Source organism: Thermobia domestica, chromosome 8, assembly GCF_964235325.1.
Source record: "Thermobia domestica chromosome 8, izTheDome1.hap1.1, whole genome shotgun sequence".
Classification (NCBI taxonomy): Eukaryota; Metazoa; Arthropoda; class Insecta; order Zygentoma; family Lepismatidae; genus Thermobia; species Thermobia domestica.
In genome coordinates this window covers 43,250,837-43,274,081 of record NC_137461.1, presented here as the reverse complement: position 1 = coordinate 43,274,081, position 23,245 = coordinate 43,250,837, and the positions used below count along the sequence as shown (strand labels likewise).

Here is a 23,245-nt window from a genome sequence, read left to right as displayed (position 1 = left end):
CATAATCATTCAGTATCATTAATCACCCGTCTGTTATAAGCTATAAAGTATAATCAAGGGATATAAAACTAGAAATTTCATTTGATTTCAAATGAAATAGCACATTGATTCAATCCCCGGAGAAGTTAGTTTGTGGTGGACAACATCGTTTCCATGGGTTTTCTCGGAGTACTCCCATTTCCTTCCACATTCTCATTCCACTAATTCTTCCATCGTCATTCACTTATCTTAATCACCGCCTCCCTTAACCTAACGGCATAACGTGGGACGTTAAACTGTAAGATTTCATTTCATTTGAAATGGAATGGCGAGACTAAAGTAGGGTTATATTTGTTTGTTTGTTCGATGAAGGTTAGTGTTTCTTTTCAGCACCGAGGCTGTAATAGACGAAGACTTATAGGTGAAGGTGGAATCAGAACCACAATAATAGTTCATATTTTATTAATGCTACCATGAGACTATGTGACCAAAGAAGGTCATGCTAGCTACAAGACCAGCGGGAGAAAATATTATATGCCTACAAGAAACACGAAACAAGATACATTCTTCAAACCAGGTGGGAGACCCGGATTCAATTCCCGGCGGGAGCTCATGTGGTTTGGATTCAATGTTAATGAGTAGGTCAAGTCTCATATAGCCTTGCTGCTGAAAGGGACGTTAAATTCAAAATCAACTCAATTATTCGTACCATCGAATTTAATATTTTTGTTATAACGTGGAAAATGAAGTACTAAACGACAAGAATACTGCAAAACAAGATAGAATATAAAACAATAAAAGGCAGTAAGTTTAAAATTGTCAAGGAAAGGATTTTAAAAGGTTAAGACATTATCATGTTACTTGCGTTAACACTTAGCAACAACACACAAATATACTATTATACTATTGAACTAATATACTATTAGTTCATATACTATGACTAATATACTATTGAACGTCGTAATCTTGTATCACTTAAAATTTCTGTTTCTCTGAAATATTGTAACATATTTGACTAATCCAATCAATTTATCTATTTTACTGTTTTAGCCGTAGTAACTATGAAACAAACCATAGTTTATACTAATATTCAATGTTGTCAATTTTAATGCGAATGGTTAGCAATAATCTGTGCCTTCACTTTTTTGATAACTTTCTCATCCGTTTGTCTTGACATACTTACAGTACTCTTACAGAATTTTTTCTACTTCGATCTCTCCATAAAATCCATACATTTGCTCCCAAAGGATTCAACTGTTAATTTAATGAGAGAATAGCGGGACGATTTGAATCCAAAATTAGTGACTAACAAAACTTGATCCGTGCCTTCTACGTGTGCACCATTCTTCTCTCGGTTTTCTGTCTTACGGGCATGCTTCAAACAATCACTGACCTTACCAGGTATTGCGGAACTCAAATGCTACACAATGCTTCATATAAGCATTATATAACTACCTATGAAATTTCGTAGTTGACTTTCCCAACTTCAGGGAACAAAACCCAACTGTAACATTCTATTCAATAATAATAATAATGATAATAATAATAATGATAATAATAATAATGATAATAATAATAATGATAATAATAATAATGTGTAACTCTGTTACTGCTGGACCACTGACATTTGCGCTATGCACTTGATAGACATATACTTTCATTTGAGTTGATTTAGAGTTCAGCAGCGAGGATATATGAGACGGAACCTACTGCTTAACGTGGAATCCGAACCACATGTTCTCCTGCCGGGAATCGGACCCGGGTCTCCAACTCCAAAGGCGCGCGCAATAACCGCTTAGCCACGAAGAAACTCATAGACATATTTGCTTTCGGTGCAGTTTTCATTTCTATTTTGCAAAAACTTCAATTCCGTATATTATTGTCGCACTGTACTTGTGTATACATAAATATATTAGCTCAGTCTCTTGAATAATTACAGGAGGAAAAGTACGGCAATGGTGGATCTTGTGGCATGTCAGGACTAATATTTTGCAACAATGGAAGCGAGTTCTATAGAAGGATAAATGTACAGAAAAAGAGGATGTTGACAATTCTTTGAAGTATAGATAAAATTAAATTGGTGTTTTTGATATCCTAATTTAGACCAGTCGCAGAAACAGGCCATTCACGAGTTATTATACAAATATAAAAATATTTTATACACTCCGAACGGCATTGGATATTAAAGGGGCTACAATCACAAAATAAGAATTCCTAAATCGGCAGTGTTCCAGAACAAATCTCCATGTTCCAATGCATGTTCGAGATCAGGCAGACAAATTCAAGAACTCATTAATACTAGAATTATACGACCCACAGTTGATAATAACTTCACCTCGCCACAGAATATTTTCAAGAAACTAAATACGAACGCCTTTAGATTTTTTTTGAATTTACAGCAGCGTAAAACATACATATCTATGGGTGCCATGCCAAACTGAATATGTGTTAAACACTTTGAAAGGCAAAAACACATAACGACCTTAGATCTCTCCTCGAGCTACCACCAAATCTTGCTCCATCCGAAAAGCCCCTGATACATGACCTTCGAGGTCAATCACACAAGAAAATCTTACAAAATTCTCATATGTGTGATGGGTCATAAAACTAGCACGCAAGTTCTCTTAATTGCAACTAGGATGATTTTATGTTGATTAACGAATAAGATCTTGTTGTCGATAACATCGTGCTAAGAGGCTAGTTTTCAACAATAGCTATCGCAATTTTATTTTAAAAATTAAGAAATATTTGTGCTTCACTTAAGACAAATTTATTTTAGTCAGAGCTGAATGCTCTCGGATATTTAGTATCAGGCAATTCTATTAAAATCTCTCCAAGAAACCAAAAAGCAGCATTCAAGATTCCACCAAAAGAGAATTTTGCAAAGTTTTACGGGCTTATGCTCCTACTTACTGGCACAAGGATTTTGCCATGAAAATAGAATCTTTTTAACAAATGTTTCCATAGCAATATTTGTATTTTTCAAATGATCTTATGGATTCTGTTCCTGGTGTTGGAGCTGTAAGGTTCCGTGCCTCAGGTGTAGGCAACTTCCATAAAGCCTGCTTCATTAAAGAGCACGTGTTTCCTGTTGAAAACATAATCACCAACAGACGGTGGAAAGAGGATACAAGAAAGACGCGAAGTTGTTCCGAAGGAAATCGAAGATGGTCAACCCTCTCCTCACGAACTTCCCCTTCAGAGGACAGCCATAAAAGAAGATCTCAAATGGACAGAATAAATTCCAGTGCTTGTCGCTAATCTTCTTAAACTATTCCTGAGATCGTTTTTTGTTACGGAGATTTCCTCAAATCCAACTTCTGAAGCCGTAATAGGCAAAGGAGTATTTCTTTAACTACCTACCCTAGAGGCTGCAATAAACAAAGAGATACAACTACACTATCTCCTGAAACTACGATGAGTAAGAAAGATATCCTTTAAATCACCACCCTAGGCCGTTGTGGGATAGAAGATTTTATCTTTTAATCTTAAGCTACTTATCACCAACGATTTCGGTAGAGGCAAAAACATTACTTTCGTTGCAACCATAGCACTGATCTGAGAATAAGCTAGCAATTATTTATTTCAAACTAATTTACGGCTTTAAACTTGTTTCAGAGGCATATTGAAACGTGGGTCGCATGGACACTGCTCTCAATAGATTTGCGTGCACCGGAATATATTTACTTAACCCTCAGATATTTACAGACACAACTATCTGTCCAGAAACTTGATTCGTGTCGTAAGGTGATACACTAGACCTACCTGTGAACACCCACAATGTTCAACTTCGGTAGGGGTTGAGGAAAAGGGGGGTACTTGTTGTTTATCGTCTGCAGGGAATCTATGTTCTCCACATATGCCCGAGAAATCAATCTTATCGTTCATCAACTAGTAAAGTGCTCTGCATTAGTGAACAGTTATAATCATTGCCGGTAAATCGCAAGAGGCATTTAGCGTCACGCACCAGAACTGGGTAGATTTCGATACCATATGAGGCAAATTGAAAGAAAAAGTGACTTCAGCAAACGAAGTAGCAAAGTAACGTAACAAGAAGCTAATGAACCACCACACGGACTACGAGAAAATATTAACAGGAAAGCATCACTGAATTCATAATTTGTGGTGAAACGTTCAATGAAGGCTGGGTGTAGTGTGAATTCTGCGATGGCTGGGTACATGAAACGGCACCTCAATTAAATCAACAGATATCATTACACACGTTACCATTGTTAGCTTCGTGGATAGGTTTTCTTATTGTTCCTTCTATGTGTAGAATATGATGTTTTTCAATTATCTTACGTGTTCGTTAGTGCTCGCCAATATTCCAAATATGTTAAATTTAGCGATCTGTGTTGTCATTTGTTTATTTCATTATTTTGGCATTTATGCCGATATCTTCAGTTTGTTAATAAAGTTCACATTCCATATTTCAGGGTTATTTCGTGGCAATTTTATATCTTTTTACCAAGAGGCACTTCAATGTGTTAAAATGTCTGGGGCTACCTCCTTTCCCATAAAAATGTAAACTAATACATGTTTATCTTGCCAGGTTTACTTTCAGAAAATACTTAGCACTCTTGAGTTAGGTACTAATTTGTGCAAAACAAAAAGTTGGACTCCAGTCAACTCCCCTCCTGAAATTGGAGGAGGCAGTGCTCCCTTACATCACTCTTCCGTCTTGTAACGCCACTACGAATTTTATGATTCCTGATGCAGGGACGACCATGTTTTCAAAGATTTTGTATCCATTTAACACAGGCTGCTAGTATAGAACAGATAATTAGGCCCAAATGAAGATCAATAATAGAGTGAGAGCAGCTAGATTCATTTTTTCTACTCTTGGATAAAATTCACAAAACAAGGTTACTTCCCTTTCCAGCAATGCTACATGATTTGCTATATCTATTCGATGTGCATTGTTAAATCAGTGTACAAAAGCATTTTTTTTTTCGCTACAACTGAATGCCGCAACAGACCAACGAAAGGTACAAAAATCTACCAAGACAAACTACATAAAATCAATAGGTTTCGTTCTGAAACAATCACAGGAAAACATGGATGTTATCAATATGGTTGACTAGTATGTGGGAAACATTTTGAATATCAATGTTCAGCTAGGAGTGCACAATGTAGAAATTGCAACGAATATAATCATTTTGCACAATATTGTCCAAAAGGTATACAAATAGGTACATAAGAAGAATCAGTGAGTTGCCTGGTGAAGATATTCAGAAGGAAGACAAGATCTTCATCCTTACTGAATTACAGAAGAATTAGATGACAGAAGCAAATACGAATGTGGAAGATGAACGAAATTTTAGTTCAGTGGAGATTTTATGTTAAGCTCCATTCAGGTAGCCAATACAGAGAAGAAAATATGTTCACTAGTAATTAATCGAATTTAATTGGTAAAACGAAATTCAGAGGTTAAACACGAGAATCTTGAACCAGAAAATCGATAACAGAGGAATCAGGTCTGTAGACACACCGACAAACAGGTAGTAGAAATGGAATACCTTAGTATGAGTCAGGGAATACGTACAAGGTCAACAATAATAGAAGGAAAGAATACAAATAATAGAAATCCAAAACAAATATGGTAAACAGGTGAGAACAGAAAATAAAGTTACGAAAGAAAGAAACAGAAGAAAACAATACAGAAATGTAGATAGTAAAATAATAAGAATGTGTAAAAATAAAAGAGAGGGAGAAGATATAAAGGGATTAGTCAAGAAAAAAGATGTAGAGGATAAGTATAAAGAAATGATACAAAAAGATGATGGATGGAAGTCTGAAGAATTAAAGCAAACCGTTGAGACACAGGTGAAAAAGAGAGCCAGAGAGAAAAGGAATACGTACAAGTTTACTTTTGGCGCACCACTAGAAACAATTGTTAAAACTTATAATTCTTTTACTAATTTCCTTATTATTATCCCCTAAAAGGTTTCCCTTGGCGACATGAAAATATCTCACTTGGCATAGATAAAATACAGGGATGAATAATTAAATATTATAGTGCAAAAACTCAAACCAACCTGCCTTAGGTGGCCATTAAAACACGAATGCTATCCACTCAGGTCAGGGAAGAATAAAGCTGGTGGGTCCGTACGCTAGCGCGGGAGTGCGTCCGAAAGGAACAAGTCTGTCAGCAGTCGGGGATATGTGCGCAAGCCAAGATGAAAAGGAATGGGTTTTGTCAATAGTACGAATTTCAATAGCACTTGTAATTTTTTTCCAGTAACGTTGCACTTGAACATATAAAATACAGGTTTTTTACATTGTGCAAAAATATGCTGCCAGTGGAAAATAACATCTAATAGTGCCATCTTTTATATACACTCACTTATTATATCCGGCGTAAATCACTTGTGATCATTTTATACTAGAACACTACACTTGTAAACCTATAATACAGAGTATTACTTTGTATTTCATTCTGTCGCCATTTGTTCCTTATAAACATGCCTATCCATACAAAGAATTAAATTTTACATGTAAATAGTTCAAAGTGTCGTGCGCCAAAGCTACACCTGCACATAAGAATGAGATACAGGTGAAGACGGGGGTTAAGAGGGAAAGAAGCTGCAAAAAGAAGTGAAAAGGGAGAAATTTTTGTATGATGGTTATTAGTAGCGAAAAATACATTAATGAAGTGCCATCTGACAAAGTAGAAGAAGAGAAGAAAAAGGAAAAAAGTTCTGATATAAAACAGTTGAATATTTGTTGTTTGTAGTTGAAAGATAAAGTGTTGAATGTTTGTTGATTTCGGCTCCTATTGCCTATTATTTCGTGTGCTTGTGGGAACTCAAACGATGTTTTCGAATATCGTAGCTTTTGATATGTTAATAGTATTGAGTGAAGTCGGGAGAATTATCGCGAGGCTGCGCGGCTATATGATCAACGGTTTCTCAATCGTGCTGGGCAGTCGAGGAAAGCGCTTCGTCTTGCACTTGGTGTGCAGAGGACTGGGCATGTCCCTTCTCAACACAAAAGACGTCAGCAGATCAGGCGCCGTGTTTAGGATAAACGGTCTCCCGGCATCCTTGCTGCAGTCCATGTGGTTCCCCAAATCTCGAAAACACGATTCGCCAGGGATGCTGCGATAAGCAACATGACGGTTTGGAGGATTCTGCTCAACAACGTGCTCCATTTTGACCATGTTCATCTGAATCAGGAACTCCGAGAAAAAGATTTACATATCCGTCTAGTTTTGTCAGTGGATGAGTGCCAGGAAACCCATGTTTCCCCCGGGACATTCTGTGGACGGATGTAGCAACCTTCAAGAGTAATGGAGATGTCAGCATATACAACGCACACTACTGGTCCAGTTTGAATCCTTTTTTTTTCAAGTGTCTACGTGCACTACGAACAGAGAAAAATGCCTGTACCGGTGGACTGATAGTAGCAATTCAACTTCAAATAACAGACGTAGATCCCAAACCGCAGAATTTAACGATAAGTGTTTCCCGTTAAAGTTGTTTCTATTTCTATAATACTTCCAAAGAAATCGAAATTGATACCAATTTCCATTTGAAATTTTGGAGTTGACCACCGTGGATGTATCCCCGCTACGCCAATTGATATAGAAGCATCACCATTGATTCTTCACGTACGATTTGGTCATTCAGTTTTTTGTTGTTTGAAGTGTCTGCGTGTACTACGAACAGAGGAAAATGACTGAGATGGCAATTGGTCTGAAGTGGCAATTCAACAAATAACATAAGTAGATACCAAACCGTAGATTATGACGAAAAGTGTTTCCCGTAAAAGTTAATTCTTTTTCAATATTACTTCTAAAAATCGAAATTGATACCATTTTCCATTAAAAATTTTGGTGTTGACCCCCTTGGTGTATTCCCGCTACGCCACTGGATATGGAAGTATCACCATTTGATTCTTCATGTACCATTTGGTCATTCATTTTTTGTTTCCAGCGTCTACGTGCACTAGAAGCTGAGAAAAATGTCTAAGACTGGTGGTCTGATACACCCTCTTCCCCTCCCTACATTGGACCGTCAAACTAAAATGATAAAAGTCATCCCAGGTCCGAACTTCATCCATGTTGAAAATTTGAATGAGATCGGTTTGGTGATTCCAAAGTTATGAGGTTTTACTAGTATATACCCGCTTCGCTGGGTGAAATGAAAATTTAAATGCACAATTCCGTGTCTCATGTGTTCTGTACCCGTGAAATATGCTGTTTTCGTTTTTAATGGCATCGAATTAAACGGCATCGGAAAGATTATTGATCATCTCGGCGATCCCGAATACCACGTATTCGACGCTAATATTAATCATTTTCAATCATTTCATTATCTCCCAAGCTACGGGGCTGAGTGGTTTCAAACGGGATCGGAAGTGTCATGCTTCATCTCAGCGACCCTAAAAACTACGGATCAGACACTAGTGTCGGATAATTTTGAACATTTATATATATATATATATATATATATATATATATATATATATATATATATATATATATATATATCCCCCTCCTCTTCTTTCATGTTGTGCGGCACGGCATTGGATGTGTTACCGGTCATCTCAGTGACCCAGGAAACTATGGATTCGACACTAATATGGGTTATTTTTTATTTCCCTCTCCCCCTCTCAGAAGACGCGCGGCTGAATTTGAAATTAACACCATACGAAGTGTCATTGTTCATCTCGGCGATCCCAGAAACTATAGATTCAACACTAATTTCGAATCATTATATCCCCCTCCCCCTTGTTGCGGCCTATGTCATCGGAAGTATCACTGTCCATCTGAGCGACCCCAAAAATGTGGATTGAGCACTAATATCTGTCATTTTCGACCATTTTTAAACGTTTTACTTCCCCTCAACCAAGTTGAAGGTTTGAATCTGAATTTAAACGGGATCGAAAGTATCACTGCTCATCTAAGCGACCCAGAAAACTATAAATTCTACTGATAGTGGACATATTCGACCATTTTTAATATATCACTTTCTCCCCCTTCTTCAACTTGTGGATCTGATTTTGGATTTAAACCGGATCGGAAATGTCTCTGTTCATCATAATGATCCCGAAAACTATGGATTAGACACTAATATTGGTCATTTTCAATCATTATTATGTACAACTCCTCCTCCCCTCAACCGTGCTACAGCACACGGCGTCAAAATTGTCACTGTTAATCTCAGCAAATCCTAAAACTATGGATTCGACACTAATATTAGCCATTTCCGATCATTTTTAATGTTTATTCCCCTCCCCTACGTTGCAACTTCCCCCTCCTCAATTATCAGGGCTGAACTTGGATTGTTACAGCATCAGAAGTGTCACTGTTTCTCTCATCGATCCCGAAAACTATGGATTCAACACTAATATTGGTCATTTTGATCATTTTTAAATTTCTCCTCCTTCCCCCTCCCCTACGTTGCATCGTCAAAGTGAGTATCCTTAATCCCTGCCCGAAAACTCATGTATGTTGAAAATTTGATTTAGATTGGTCGGGTGGTTCAAGAGTGATGAAGTCACAAAGACAGTCATTTTTATTTTTTTTACATATATCTCCCCCTTCCCCTCCTCTATACTTGCTCGTCATAGTGAAACGATAAAAAGCACCCAAGGCCCGACCCTCATACATGTTGAAAATTTGATCGAGATTGGTTGGGTGGTTCAAAAGTTATTAGTTTTTATTCATGTCCCCCTCCCAACCCCCTTTCCTAGGATCTACCGTTAAAGTGAAATTACAAAAATGTTTCCACATCCGAACCTTATGCATGTTGAAAATTTGATTGAGATTGTTCGGGTGATTCAAGAGTGATGAAGTCACAAACACAGTCATTTTTATTTTTTTACATATATCTCCCCCTCCCCCTCCTCTATACTGGCTCGTCATAGTGAAACGATAAAAAGCACCCAAGGCTTGACCCTCATACATGTTGAAAATTTGATCGAGATTGGTTGTGTGGTTCAAAAGTTATTAGTTTTATTAATTTTTAGTCATGTCCCGCTCCCCACCCCTTCCCTAGAATCTACCGTTAAAGTGAAATTACAAAAATATTTCCAGATCCGAATCTCATGTATGTTGAAACTCTGAATGAGATCGGTCGGATAGTTCAAGATTTATTAAGTTACAAAAATAGTCACTTTCAGTCTTATATAAATTGATTTTTATATACCTCCCCCTCCTTCTCCTCCCATACGTTGCACAGTCAATTTAAAATTATAGAAAAAATCCCAGGCCTAAACCTAATCTATGTTGAAAATTTGATCAAGATCGGTTGAGTGGTTCGGGAGTTATTAAGTTTTATTTATTTTTATACCCATTCCCCCTCCCCCCTCACTTTTACCATCCAAGTGAATAGCCTAAAACCAGCCCGGCCTTGAACCTCATCCATGTTACAAATTTGATCGAGATCGATCAAGCGGTTCAGCAGATTTAAAATCATAAACATAGTGATTTTCAATTTTATATATATAGATATATTTTTATATACACACGTCTCCCTCCCCTCTCCCTCTCCTCAGCTCCCCTCTCCCTCTCATTTTAGGCATAGGGTTATTTTTACGTAATATTCATATCCGATTTCTTACTGTGAAAAATTCCTTGCTATAGTTGCTATTTTTCTTTAAGGTTTCAACAAATACTTGATTGGCAACAATGGTGAACGCAGCCGTTGGGAGTTTGAATTGCTCTAGTTCCTGCTTGGAATACACACGTAGATGGCACTGCGTCGGAATACACACCGATCGAGAAACGAAATTTTTCAGTCTGAGCACACACTTTACACACACAAACTGGCTGTATCCGTATAAACGAGCGGAGGCAAAAGAACTCGCGGGGGGACCCCTATAATGGTCCTGCACGCGTTAAAAGTAAAAAACTTTTCGAGCAACCACTAAAAAATGCTCGCTTTGCAAAAATTGCTCAGAGTGCTGCTCTGTAGCCGATCGACCTACAAAGATTGGCGGGTTCACCAACGCACACACACACACACACACACAACGTTGAGCGGAGCGTTAACTATTACGAGAGAGAAAACTAAAAGATTATTATGGTCGAAGAAAGAATAGACACAGAAGGATTCTCAACCCCACCTTGAGAGCTTAAGCATCCACCAATCGTCCGCTGTGCTTTAGAAAGAATAAAAGCTGAAGTGAGAACAATGCTGACTGTTTCACATGTGGCAGCAAGTACTGAAGCTTTCAGAAGAGTAATGAGTAACAGGTTTCTGCCTTTTTCCATTTATGTTTATAATAATTTTCTTAGAAAACTGCCAATGCAAAACATAAATCACACGAAAAAGTCACTTTACCTCCCAAAAAAGTAACTTTTAGTGACAAATTTGAAAAAAAAAAACTTTTAGTGGCCAACTTGAAAAAAAAAGTAACTTTTACTAAAAAAAGTGACTCGCCATGAGCCCTGCATTTATGACTTCCACATAGATAACGCGATCCAATTTTTCTCTCAGCTGCTTGATTGGGAGGAGGGTCTTCCCTATATTTTGCGAGGGACAAGGTAACATCCTTAGGAAGGTGTTTCATCATGGCACATTTATGAAGGTTCGTTCATGCTTAGAAAACATCTCCTTCGAACTACCTTATCTGTCTGGTTACTGTAAAAAAAAAAAAAAAAAAAATACCTGAGCATTTATCCCGGCAAAGTCGAGGAAGCGAAGAAAGCATTCCATAGGCCTTCGTTTTATAATCCTGGATGTTGAGTAGGATGCACACATCTTGTTGCTTGTGTCCACTCCCCATTTAGTACATCAAGATTTATGACTGATTTGTTAGTGAACTTATCAATTTCATCTCAATCATGCACAGTCAATAGAGCAAAACGCCTTTATTGTGATTTTAGCAACGACTCCAAAATGAACAACCATTCTGCGATATAGAAAAGTGAGCCAGTTGAAGCAGGTGCACAAACACATATTGCAATCAAATGGGCTTAAGTTTAGAGTTGCCCCTCCAGTCTGAAGGTGCCCTTGGACTTTGCAACATACAAAAAACAGTGCTCAAAGTAGGATTGAGTATAGCTCGCTCCCCCCAGTGATTTTTAACGAATCATAGTGATTCTAACGATTCATACTAGTTCATAATGAACCGGAATCACATGTTATAAAGATGTAAGATATAAATCTTGCGGTAAGGAAGCTTTAGTATAAGTAGTAGTAGTAATAGTAGTAGTAGCGGTAGTAGTAGTAATAGTTGCAGTAGCAGTAGTAGTTAGTAGCAATAGTAGTAGTAGTAGTTAGTAGCAATAGTAGTAGTAGTAGTAGTAGTAGGAACGGGTTAGAAGCCCCGCAGGGGTTGGTTGGGTTCTGTTCTCAATATAAGTAGTAGTAGTAGTAGTAGTAGCGGTAGTAGTAGTAGTAGTAATAGTAGTAGTAGTAGTAGTAGTAGTAGTAGTAGTAGTAGTAGTAGTAATAGTAGTAGTAGTAGCAGCAGCAGCAGTAGTAGTACTAGTTACTCTTCCAGTTCCGGTGACAAAGAACTGGGGGGAGCGGGCTATACACAAGCCAAAAATTTTTACATTTCACTTGACTTCAGTACTCCGTGGGCTTCACAAAAATTTAAAAGGTCTTCTTCATTATTCTTGCGCATCCGTTACACCTGTTCGCCATATTCGCCATATTTTACAAGCATCATGCTGCTGAAACCTTCTGCGAATGCTTCCGCATCCGGCAAATAGTACTAACTTCCACATATCTTTTCTCGTATTAAACATAACTATCCTGCCGAACTTACATTCCTAAACATCAAATAAAAACTTCAAATTATCATTTCTTACCTCATTTCTCTTGTAAATTTTCCTGATTTTTATAAAAAGCGGAGGGGTAACTCTAAACTTAACCCATCAAATGTGTTGCCCTTCGTTGCTGTTTCTAAGTGCTTTCTCTGCTGAAATCGATTCCTTTTTGCTTCGTTCTATTAATTACTTCCTCATTGGCTTGCTTTTGGGCTCTCTCCTCCGCTGATATTGGAACTAAAGTGGACGTAAGCTACTCTAACGGATTCGAGCAACACTAACTTATTTTCTCAGGATCTCATATACACTAACTTATTTTCACGTAAAATTACCATTTTTATGACGGATTATTCTGTATCAGTAACGTATAAAATGCTTTAAATATTATTTTGCAACTTAGGTATATTAGTATACAGGCTACTAGATGAATTAAATTATACCGTCCCTTTGTACTTTTGGAAGACTCAAGTAACCACACTATTTACAAAATTACAAATAAATGTTTATAATTTTAAGAAAATATCTTTCCAAATACATACCATCGTGTTGTCAATTACCATGCACTTTAACAAATCTTCAGAAACCTTTAAACGCTAAATATTCGTAACACAACATATTCATTTCTAAATTATGATTATTAGCTATTTAAATTCCATGGTAACACCAATATTCTCTTGTTTTGAATTTCGTCTACTTTAATCCAAACCTGTTTTAAATATCTAAATGCATAGATGTTTATTGGTTAGGTTTGGCGGAAGTAATGTAAACATTAACTTTGATTTTCAAATCATTCACTCTTTGATAGCTCTTTGTAAAAGTAACTGTTTAAAGCAAAGCAATCACTGGATATACGAGTAGAATATAGTTTCGAGTTGAAAACTATTGGAATATCTATCTATATCTATATCTATCTACATATACATACATGCTTTGTAAATGCTTTTTTATTTAAACAACAGTATTGAATCAGTTTTTAAAGGCAAATATCAGGCTGGCTAAAACGTACTGAGCCTTTGGAGGCCGAAACAGGCCCGTATCCAAGGAGGATCTAGGGGAAGCCAGACTCCCCTAAATTGTTACTGACCCCCCTAAAATTTTCACTATAGTCTTGCAAATGAACTATAATATGGTTGGATCGGGCTTTCTTAATTTCTACCGATCCCCCTACATTTTTGGTCTGGCTACCGGCCTGGGTCGAAATTGAGAATACATTTGTTGTTACTTCATAGTAACATTATAAAATCACATATAACAGAACTTTGGTCGATAACCTTGTGCCGTTTTCCTTCAGCACTATAATCTAATCCTACAGGGTGGCCACATAGTCCCGTTAGCCCTTGATAAATGGTAATGTAAGTTTTCCCGTTACCCCTTTATAAGGTTTTCCATTGTCTCAGATAGTGGGAACGATGGCTGGTACTTTCGGTATTGATGAACGTGTTACTGCAAGTTGTTTGGAGAATGTGAGAAACCGCACACGGAGCTCAGACCTCACCACCTGTGATAATACGCTATGGAGGTTCTTAAAGGGCATCTTTGCACAAAACCGTTACGACACCACTGCCGAATTGACAGAAGCTGTGAAACAAGCTTTCACTCAAGTTACACCTGCAATGCTCCGCAAAATGTCGCACAGAACCTGGCGGCGTATTATCATTTGTCATGAGAATGACGGTCGACAGACTGATCCTTTGGACACTTAATATTTTCTATCTCAATAAAACTTCTCGAAGGCGTTGTTGTTCATGTCTTTCAGTTCTTTCCATGTAGTTATTTACGTAGTTTAGTGGTTTATGTTACTTATTTTCAGGGCTAACTGGACTTTGTGGTCACCCTGTACATTTGTTGTTACTTCAAAATAACATGATAAAAAATCACATACATACAACCTCTTTCAATAACCTTCTGACATTTTTCCTTCAACATCATAATCCCATCCCAGTAGAACTTCTGTATTTTTTTTAATCTGGTTATCTCAGGCCTCCTTAGAAACTAACTTAAGAGTCTTCATCCCGGCGAAATTAAAATATCGCTAATTTTACAGTAATAATGTGATATTTTCAAATAGATAAAAAAATAATCGAAATTTGGAACAAGACCGCCCTAGACAATATAATCTTACATGAGCCACCGTTATCACGACTCACTTATCTGTTTTCGATTTCGAGCCATTTTGAAAATCGGCATTTGTTTTCGCGTTTGGAAACGGCTGAAAGTGGAAAGCCACTAGGCAACTTATGATAACGGTACCTCACGCAAAATAATATTGTCTAGGGTGCTCTTGTTCCACATTTCAATTATCTTTTATGTTTTATCTATTTGAAGGTATCACATAATTACGGTAAAATTAGCGGTATTTTAATTTCGCCGGGATAAGGCCTCTTAAGACCATTCAGGCAGATCTGCAGAGACCGAAACAAATGATAGTCTGACGGTTACAGGTCTGGGCTATACGGTGGATACTTTAAAGCCTCCCAGCCAAGTTGTCTTAATTTCTTGCGGACCGATAGAGATACAAGTATATGCGGTCTGAAATTGTCAGGTGATATACGACAACTTTCTATTGACCAGTTACAGCCGTTTCTTTTGAATTGCTAGGCGCACTAGCGCTACTTGTCAACAGTATAGGTCTGAGTCTATCGTTCTGCTTGGCGGCAGCAGGTCGTAATAAACGATGCCTTTCTAATCCCATCAAACATATGTGTAACCCTCCTGGGAGTCAGTGTAGGGTTTTTCCACAGATCGTGTAGATTCTCCTCGCTTCGAAGACGATTTTTTGAAAATACGTTGTTGTCGAAGATTATTCACTTTTAATCGCTCGTGATCAATTCCTTCAGAAATGGTTCAAGTTCGTTACGTTTCAGTAGAAATTATCAGATACGCATTCGATCGAGTAAAAATTTTAAAGTCAGATTATGTGGCACCCAAACGTGAGCTTCTTCTGGTAGTCAGCTTTCTCTAACTGGTTTAGCACCGTTTGGTGATGGATGTTTAGACCATTAGCAATGTCATTGACAACAGAAGTATATATGATACTATTGCATGTAATATAAATCATACAGAAGACAAATCACCTAATAAGATAATACTGAGAAAGGAGATGTGATGTAAAAGACAAAGGCTCTTTTTCAAACGTCGCCTTATGCATCATCTTGCATTGTTTATTCAGTATTTGGCAAAATATGTGTTGAAGATGTAAGCTGTGGCACCTTTTAAGTACTGCCAGCCTTAGCATGCTGTAAATAAACTACTGGAAATCTAAGTAAAATTTTGTTGTAAAATGACTTGATATTAGACCGAAGTAGTTTGTTTTGTGGTGGTGTCAGTTGCAATGTCAAACAACTTCCTTGGAACTGAGTCAACCAATATTCCATTTCTCTGCAGGTATTTAAAAATAAAAAAATCACACCCATTTTTAGAAAAGTACCTGTGAATAGCACTGCTAACAGCAGAACAGTATCCTAGTCATTTTTCCGTGAAGCACAAGTAGGAAACATCAAAATTTATCACGGAACTTGAAGAAATACCTTTTTTTCCTACAGGATCTGTTCGAGTCACTAAACTGCTTTTTACATCCATTTAAAAAAATATTGGATTCCGATCTGCATGAAAACATATAAGGAGGCAGGTAGTTCGAAGCTGCATTTTTCCCCCAAACAATCCCTTCCTGCATAAAATTGCCTATCTCGAAAGATTAGGAAGAACACGAATTTCCTAAGGGTAAGATCATTGAAAATATTTTCTACAAAGTGCAGGAGGGTCTTTGTGCAGAACGGGCATGAATCTTTGTGTCATAACCAACGTTCACAGAAGGTTTTGCCTTTTATAATATGAATTTTGACTTTCATAAACAAATACGAATTAAGTAATTTGTCCTTCTTTGAAGATTTAGAATGAAATTTTGTGCTTGAAAATTTAAATTTTAAGGTTTTGAAAACACCTTAACAACATATTATCATTTTTCTTTTAACCAGAAAGATATAATTTCCACCTTTTTCCATACCTTTTATTCTGAATAAATATTTTTTCCTTTTCTTTCTCTTTTGTTTGCTTAAGAAACTTATATCTTCAGTTTCACGTTTTTAAGCTCATGAGATCGTCTTTGCGTGAATTATGATGATCCCGCAATTTAAAATAGCTTCCCACTATATTTCTACCCAGATAGAAAACTGGAAAACTAACAGATTACAATATTAAATGATAATATAAATATGATATGAGGCTGAGAATAAGCAAAATAGTTTATCATTTACAGATTTTATCTTCAGGAGAGACTGTTCTTCATTTGAAGAAAAAGTGTTTGGTTCATGCATTAGTATTTAACCAAATAGACTTAATAAAATAGCAAAACAATTAGGCTTATTCTTATCTTTTCTAAAATGTATATTTCTAGTACTAGTATTCTACAGATGAACGGGCGCCTCGTGAAACTCGACCAAGGATCGGAATGTTGGCCTTTAAGTGACAAAGAAGATCGCCTAGTTTGGCTGATGATTCTTGCGAATTGATATCCAGAACTTCGTGTAATATAATAAATTTGATAAATAATTGACGAGGTGGTTTGATTTTGCGATGATTCGTTTATTTTTGAATATATCGCGATGGCACTTGCCAATCTGAACGGACAAATCCCTTTGATTGAGAAAATATTTATTGCAATGTTGTCATTGCACTTCGTTTGATGTGTCAGAAACTTCCAGTGCAGAGCTAGGCTTAAACGTATCTGAATCACAGACACAGATGTTATTGGAGTCCACAAGCTCAGTCTCATTGCTATCTTCCTGATTAACGGTGGTTTCACCTGAAGAGTTGTCAATTCTAAAAGTCTCGACTATGTTCATGATAAATTGAATCTGCAGATATTGATAATATGTTAAAACTTTAAAATAATTTAAAACAAACTGATTTAATTTAAATAATAACGAATGATACTGTCCTTTTCATTTTTGAGATCAACTGAAATAACGAAGGGCGCCCATGTTGTGGTTTCCAAGGGGGGGATATAAGCGAGATTTCAAATATTGTTTCAAATTTTGCTATAACTAATGTAAACATTCTATTGGGCTTTCAATATTCCCAAGTACCATTTTCTCTTAGGGGGGCGAGCACCCCACCTTGCCCCCCTGATGGGCGCCCTTGAACGCGGAGTGCAACAGGGCGATCCGCTAGGCCCGGCTCTGTTTGCTTTGACTCTCCAACCCATTGTAAGTGATATTAATACAGAGCTAAACATTTGGTATTTGGACGCTGGAACCATAGCAGGAAATAAGGATTTAGTGTTAAGTACATTAAACAGAATTGCTAAATATGCTGCTTTCTCGCAAAAATGCAAAAAAAAAAAAAAAAAAAAAAACGACAACAACAACCCTGTCCCCCGAGGAGTTCACATTCCCCCCGGGTGAAAATGTCTGAATTTAACACTGCTCCGAGTTAGTGTGTAAACTACGTTATAATAAAAATATTAAAATATAAATTATTGCACTTTATTCAGGCTTATTTCATGACCAAAGAAGGTTAATAAATTGACATTTGTAAACAAACAATATAAAACCGGTCCAGGATCCTAGAATCTTCCCTGAAAGACATCACAACACAATATTAATAATTTTAGGTCACAATGGATGAACTGATTTAGCGTAATTTGTTTACCGGTATAGTTCGAAGCGTTATGCAGTGCAACGTCACAGAATGAATATTCAACAGCATTTTTTTAAGAGTCCAACACGTAGTATGAGTAACGTGAGGTGTACGAAAAGTCTTACTGACACTTTTGAAAATGTGACAAGTATTTGTTAAATGGTGCTGAATTTGATAGAATTGTACCAACTTTTTCACAAAAGGGGCTGAAAATGCCAGCGTGGTACCAACAGGCCGATGAATTACAAAAAGGGCTGAATTTGGCACAATTGTACCAAGTGTGGCAACAGTGGTGATAGATTTAATATAAGAGACAGCGAAAAAAAATCCCTGGTTTCTGATTGGCTACTATAGGCTACTACAATCAATCCACTTTCTCTTACGAGTGTGAACTTAGCAGGACCACTTTTGAAAATTATAAATGTTTGCACACCATACGTTTGTACTGCGTTTGTACCGGTTTGTACCGTAAAAATTTTCGTTTGTACCGGTCTCAAATTCGAAAAAATCGAAAAATAAAGTGGTCCTGCTAAGTTCACGTGAACTTAGCAGGACCACTGATAAATTTCTACAAATTTGATGATTTTTCTGTACGATTCGTTTGTACTGCGTTTGTACCGGATTGTACCGTAAAAATTTTCGTTTGTACCGGTCTCAAATTCGAAAAAATCGAAAAATAAAGTGGTCCTGCTAAGTTCACGTGAACATAGCAGGACCAGAATACAAATTTCTGCAATTCTTAAGATTTCTCTGTTTGAATCGTTTGTTCTACGTTTGTACCGGATTGTACAGTAAAAATTTTTGTTTGTACCGGTCCCAAATTCGAAAAAATCGAAAAATAAAGTGGTCTTGCTAAGTTCACGTGAACTTAGCAGGACCACTGATAAATTTCTACAAATTTGATGATTTTTCTGTACGATTCGTTTGTACTGCGTTTGTACCGGATTGTACCGTAAAAATTTTCGTTTGTACCGGTCTCAAATTCGAAAAAATCGAAAAATAAAGTGGTCCTGCTAAGTTCACGTGAACATAGCAGGACCAGAATACAAATTTCTGCAATTCTTAAGATTTCTCTGTTTGAATCGTTTGTTCTACGTTTGTACCGGATTGTACAGTAAAAATTTTTGTTTGTACCGGTCCCAAATTCGAAAAAATCGAAAAATAAAGTGGTCTTGCTAAGTTCACGTGAACTTAGCAGGACCACTGCTAAATTTCTACAAATTTGATGATTTTTCTGTACGATTCGTTTGTACTGCGTTTGTACCGGATTGTACCATAAAAATGTTCGTTTGTACTGGTCTCAAATTCGACAAAATCGAAAAATTAATGATCCTTCTAAATTCACGTGAACACTGATAAATTTCTACGAATTTGAAGATTTTCCTTAACAAATCGTTGGTACTGAGTTTGTACCGGATTGTACCTTAAAAAATTTCATTTGTTCCGGTCTGAAATTCGAAAAAATCGAAAAACAATGTGATCCTGCTACGTTCACGTGAACGTATCAGAACAAGAATACAAATTTCTAGAAATCTGAGGATTTTTTCTTAACAAATCGTTTGTAGTGCGTTTCGTTTGTATCGGCGTGAAATTCAAAAACTCGGAAAGGAAAGTGTTCTGCTAAAACAAAATGAGACATTCGTGTAATAGTTTTTGAAACAATTTTCATTATATTCTATAGCATTATCTGTTGCTAAAACGCTAGGTGTCAAACTATGGTACGAATTTAAAGATTAATTAATAATGTGTCGCTCGCGATTGAGCCGAATCTTTTGACTACTTTTTTGGATGAGTGAGTTTGTCGTCTCTGACTAGGAATGATCGACTGTACTTTATGAGTCCTGTTTCTTCGTGATTCGTGTATTTTCAGGAGTCGTAGTTTCTAAGGAGACGTGGTTCTTCTAGGGTTATGGTCTTTGGCAGTTAGGTTTCTATAGGAGTACGGGTTTTGAGGAAGACACGGTAGTTTGGGATTGACAATATTTGTAGCATATAAATCTTGTACAGTCAGTAACAATATTAAGTATAGATTGGAGCTTTTTTTCTTTATACTGGTCCCTCCAACCTATACCTTAAATTTTTCTAACTGAATGTTGCTAATTCGCGAATCGCCTCTTGCTTCTCGATCTTCGTGGTCCAATCAGTTGCTTTTTTTGGAAAGGTGGTTTCAATGATTCGTGCGCCTTCTCAGCAGTGTAGGCAGATTGGGCTACAAGAAGCGTATTGGGCAATTTTTGATCCAAAAGTTCCTACCAAAATTTCAAATTGGGCGACCCATTACGTTCTCGGCTACTTGCAATTATCTGCCAGTTTAACTCAAAAAATACTCTACTTTCTTATTTTTATATTTGGAATCACAAATTTATATTATACAATAAAAATTTTGTTTGTTTAGTATCCTATTCACAATGAACAATAGTTTTACTGAAACTAAAACGTTTGATACTAGCTCAATTATTGTTTTAGTAGATTTTAACCTCAAGATCTTACAAGACCAGTGTTTTGTTGACTTTGGGCTGTAGAAGTATCACTGACCGTGTTTCTGTCTCAGTTAATGCTCAACCTAACCCGCAACCTGACGTTAGCAGGATCACTTTATTTTTCGATTTCTTCGAATTTGAGACCGGTACAAACGAAAATTTTTACGGTACAATCCGGTACAAACGCAGTACAAACGAATCGTATAGAAAAATCATCAAATTTGTAGAAATTTATCAGTGGTCCTACTAAGTTCACCACTTTATTTTTTGATTTTTTCGAATTTGGGACCGGTACAAACGAAAAGTTTTACGGTACGATCCGGTACAAACGTAGAACAAACGATTCAAACAGAGAAATCTTAAGAATTGCAGAAATTTGTATTCTGGTCCTGCTATGTTCACGTGAACTTAGCAGGACCACTTTATTTTTCGATTTTTTCGAATTTGAGACCGGTACAAACGAAAATTTTTACGGTACAATCCGGTACAAACGCAGTACAAACGAATCGTACAGAAAAATCATCAAATTTGTAAAAATTTATCAGTGGTCCTGCTAAGTTCACGTGAACTTACGGTACAAACGAAAATTTTTACGGTACAATCCGGTACAAACGCAGTACAAACGAATCGTACAGAAAAATCATCAAATTTGTAGAAATATTTCAGTGGTCCTGCTAAGTTCACGTGAACTTAGCAAGACCACTTTATTTTTCGATTTTTTCGAATTTGGGACCGGTACAAACGAAAATTTTTACGGTACAATCCGGTACAAACGTAGAACAAACGATTCAAACAGAGAAATCTTAAGAATTGCAGAAATTTTTATTCTGGTCCTGCTAAGTTCACGTGAACTTAGCAGGACCACTTTATTTTTCGATTTTTTCGAATTTGGGACCGGTACAAACGAAAATTTTTACGGTACAATCCGGTACAAACGTAGAACAAACGATTCAAACAGAGAAATCTTAAGAATTGCAGAAATTTTTATTCTGGTCCTGCTAAGTTCACGTGAACTTAGCAGGACCACTTTATTTTTTGATTTTTTCGAATTTGAGACCGGTACAAACGAAAATTTTTACGGTACAAACCGGTACAAACGCAGTACAAACGTATGGTGTGCAAACATTTATAATTTTCAAAAGTGGTCCTGCTAAGTTCACACTCGTCTTTCTCTTTTATATTTTGGTTTCTAGTGAAAGCAGATTAGCTCTAGTAGCCAATCAGAAATCAGGGAATTTTTCGCTGTCTCTTATCATTACCTGTGCATTCATAAGTGTCTGATGAAGCCAAAGTCGATGGTTGGCCTGTTACATATTACTATTTTTTTTACAGTAAAGGTATTGTTTTGCTCAATGAGTGGTTTAAATCAGATTTAAATACTACTATATGTGAAACATTATGCAACGTTCTTATAGAACTTGGAATACCGAGAAAGCTAATTAGATTAATTAAAATATGTTTAAATGAATCCCAAAGTAAAGTCCGGGTAGGAAAATTTTTGGCCACAAGCTTTCACGTCGAAAATAGCCAGAAACAAGGAGATGCGTTGTCGCCATTATTATTTAACTTCGTTCTGGAATACGCCATAAGGAAAATCAAAGATAGCAACCAGGGCCTAGATTTGAACGGTATTCACCAAGTTATGGCATATGCTGATGATGTAAATTTAATAGGGGATGACAGGAGAACAATTGAAAGAAATGTAGAAATCTTATTAAACGCTTGCAGGGACATGGGTTTAGAAGTAAATGCAGAGAAAACTAAATACATGGAAGTGCGTCGGGACCGTAATACAGCAAATTATAAATGCGTTAAAATATTAAATAATACTTTTGATAAAGTGGATAGTTTCAAATATCTAGGATCAGTATTAACAGAGGAAAATCATATTCACGACGAAATTAAATGTCGACTAAAAGCAGGGAATTAGTGTTACTATTCGTTTCAAAATCTCTTGTCGCGAATTCTGTCAAGGAATGTGAAGCTTAAAATATACTAAACGATAATCATGCCTGTTGTTCTGTATGGCTGTGAAACATGGTCGCTTACTCTGAGGGAAGAACATAGACTGAAAGTATTTGAAAACAAGATCCTGAGACGAATATTCTGACCCAAGAGGAACGGCAATGGGGAATGGCGGAAACTTCATAACGAGGAACTACATAATTTATATGGTCTACCCAACATTGTTAGGGTCGTTAAGTCTAGGAGGCTTAGGTGGGCGGGTCATGTAGCTAGAATGGAAGAAAGTAGAAACGTTTTCAAAGTCTTGACTGGAAGACCAATCGGAAAACGACCATTAGTAAGACCTAGGCGCAGATGGGAAGACAATATTAAGATGGATCTCGCAGAGACTGGAATACGAAGTAGAAACTGGATGCAATTAGCTAAGGATAGAAGTCAGTGGAGAGCTTTTGTGAAC

At 36.8% G+C, this 23,245-nt stretch overlaps 1 protein-coding gene across 1 annotated transcript in view; it reads right to left on the bottom strand.

Annotated features, from left to right (window-relative positions):
- The window catches only part of LOC145692844 (uncharacterized), a 79,956-nt gene extending 66,526 nt beyond the window's left edge, over positions 1–13,430 (bottom strand). Inside the window, exon 1 of the mRNA XM_081768353.1 lies at positions 13,246–13,430. Within this exon, the coding sequence (XP_081624479.1) occupies positions 13,246–13,266 (21 nt within the window). The 5' untranslated portion in view covers positions 13,267–13,430. The remainder of the gene's footprint in view (positions 1–13,245) is intronic.
- Positions 13,431–23,245: the final 9,815 nt, after the last annotated feature.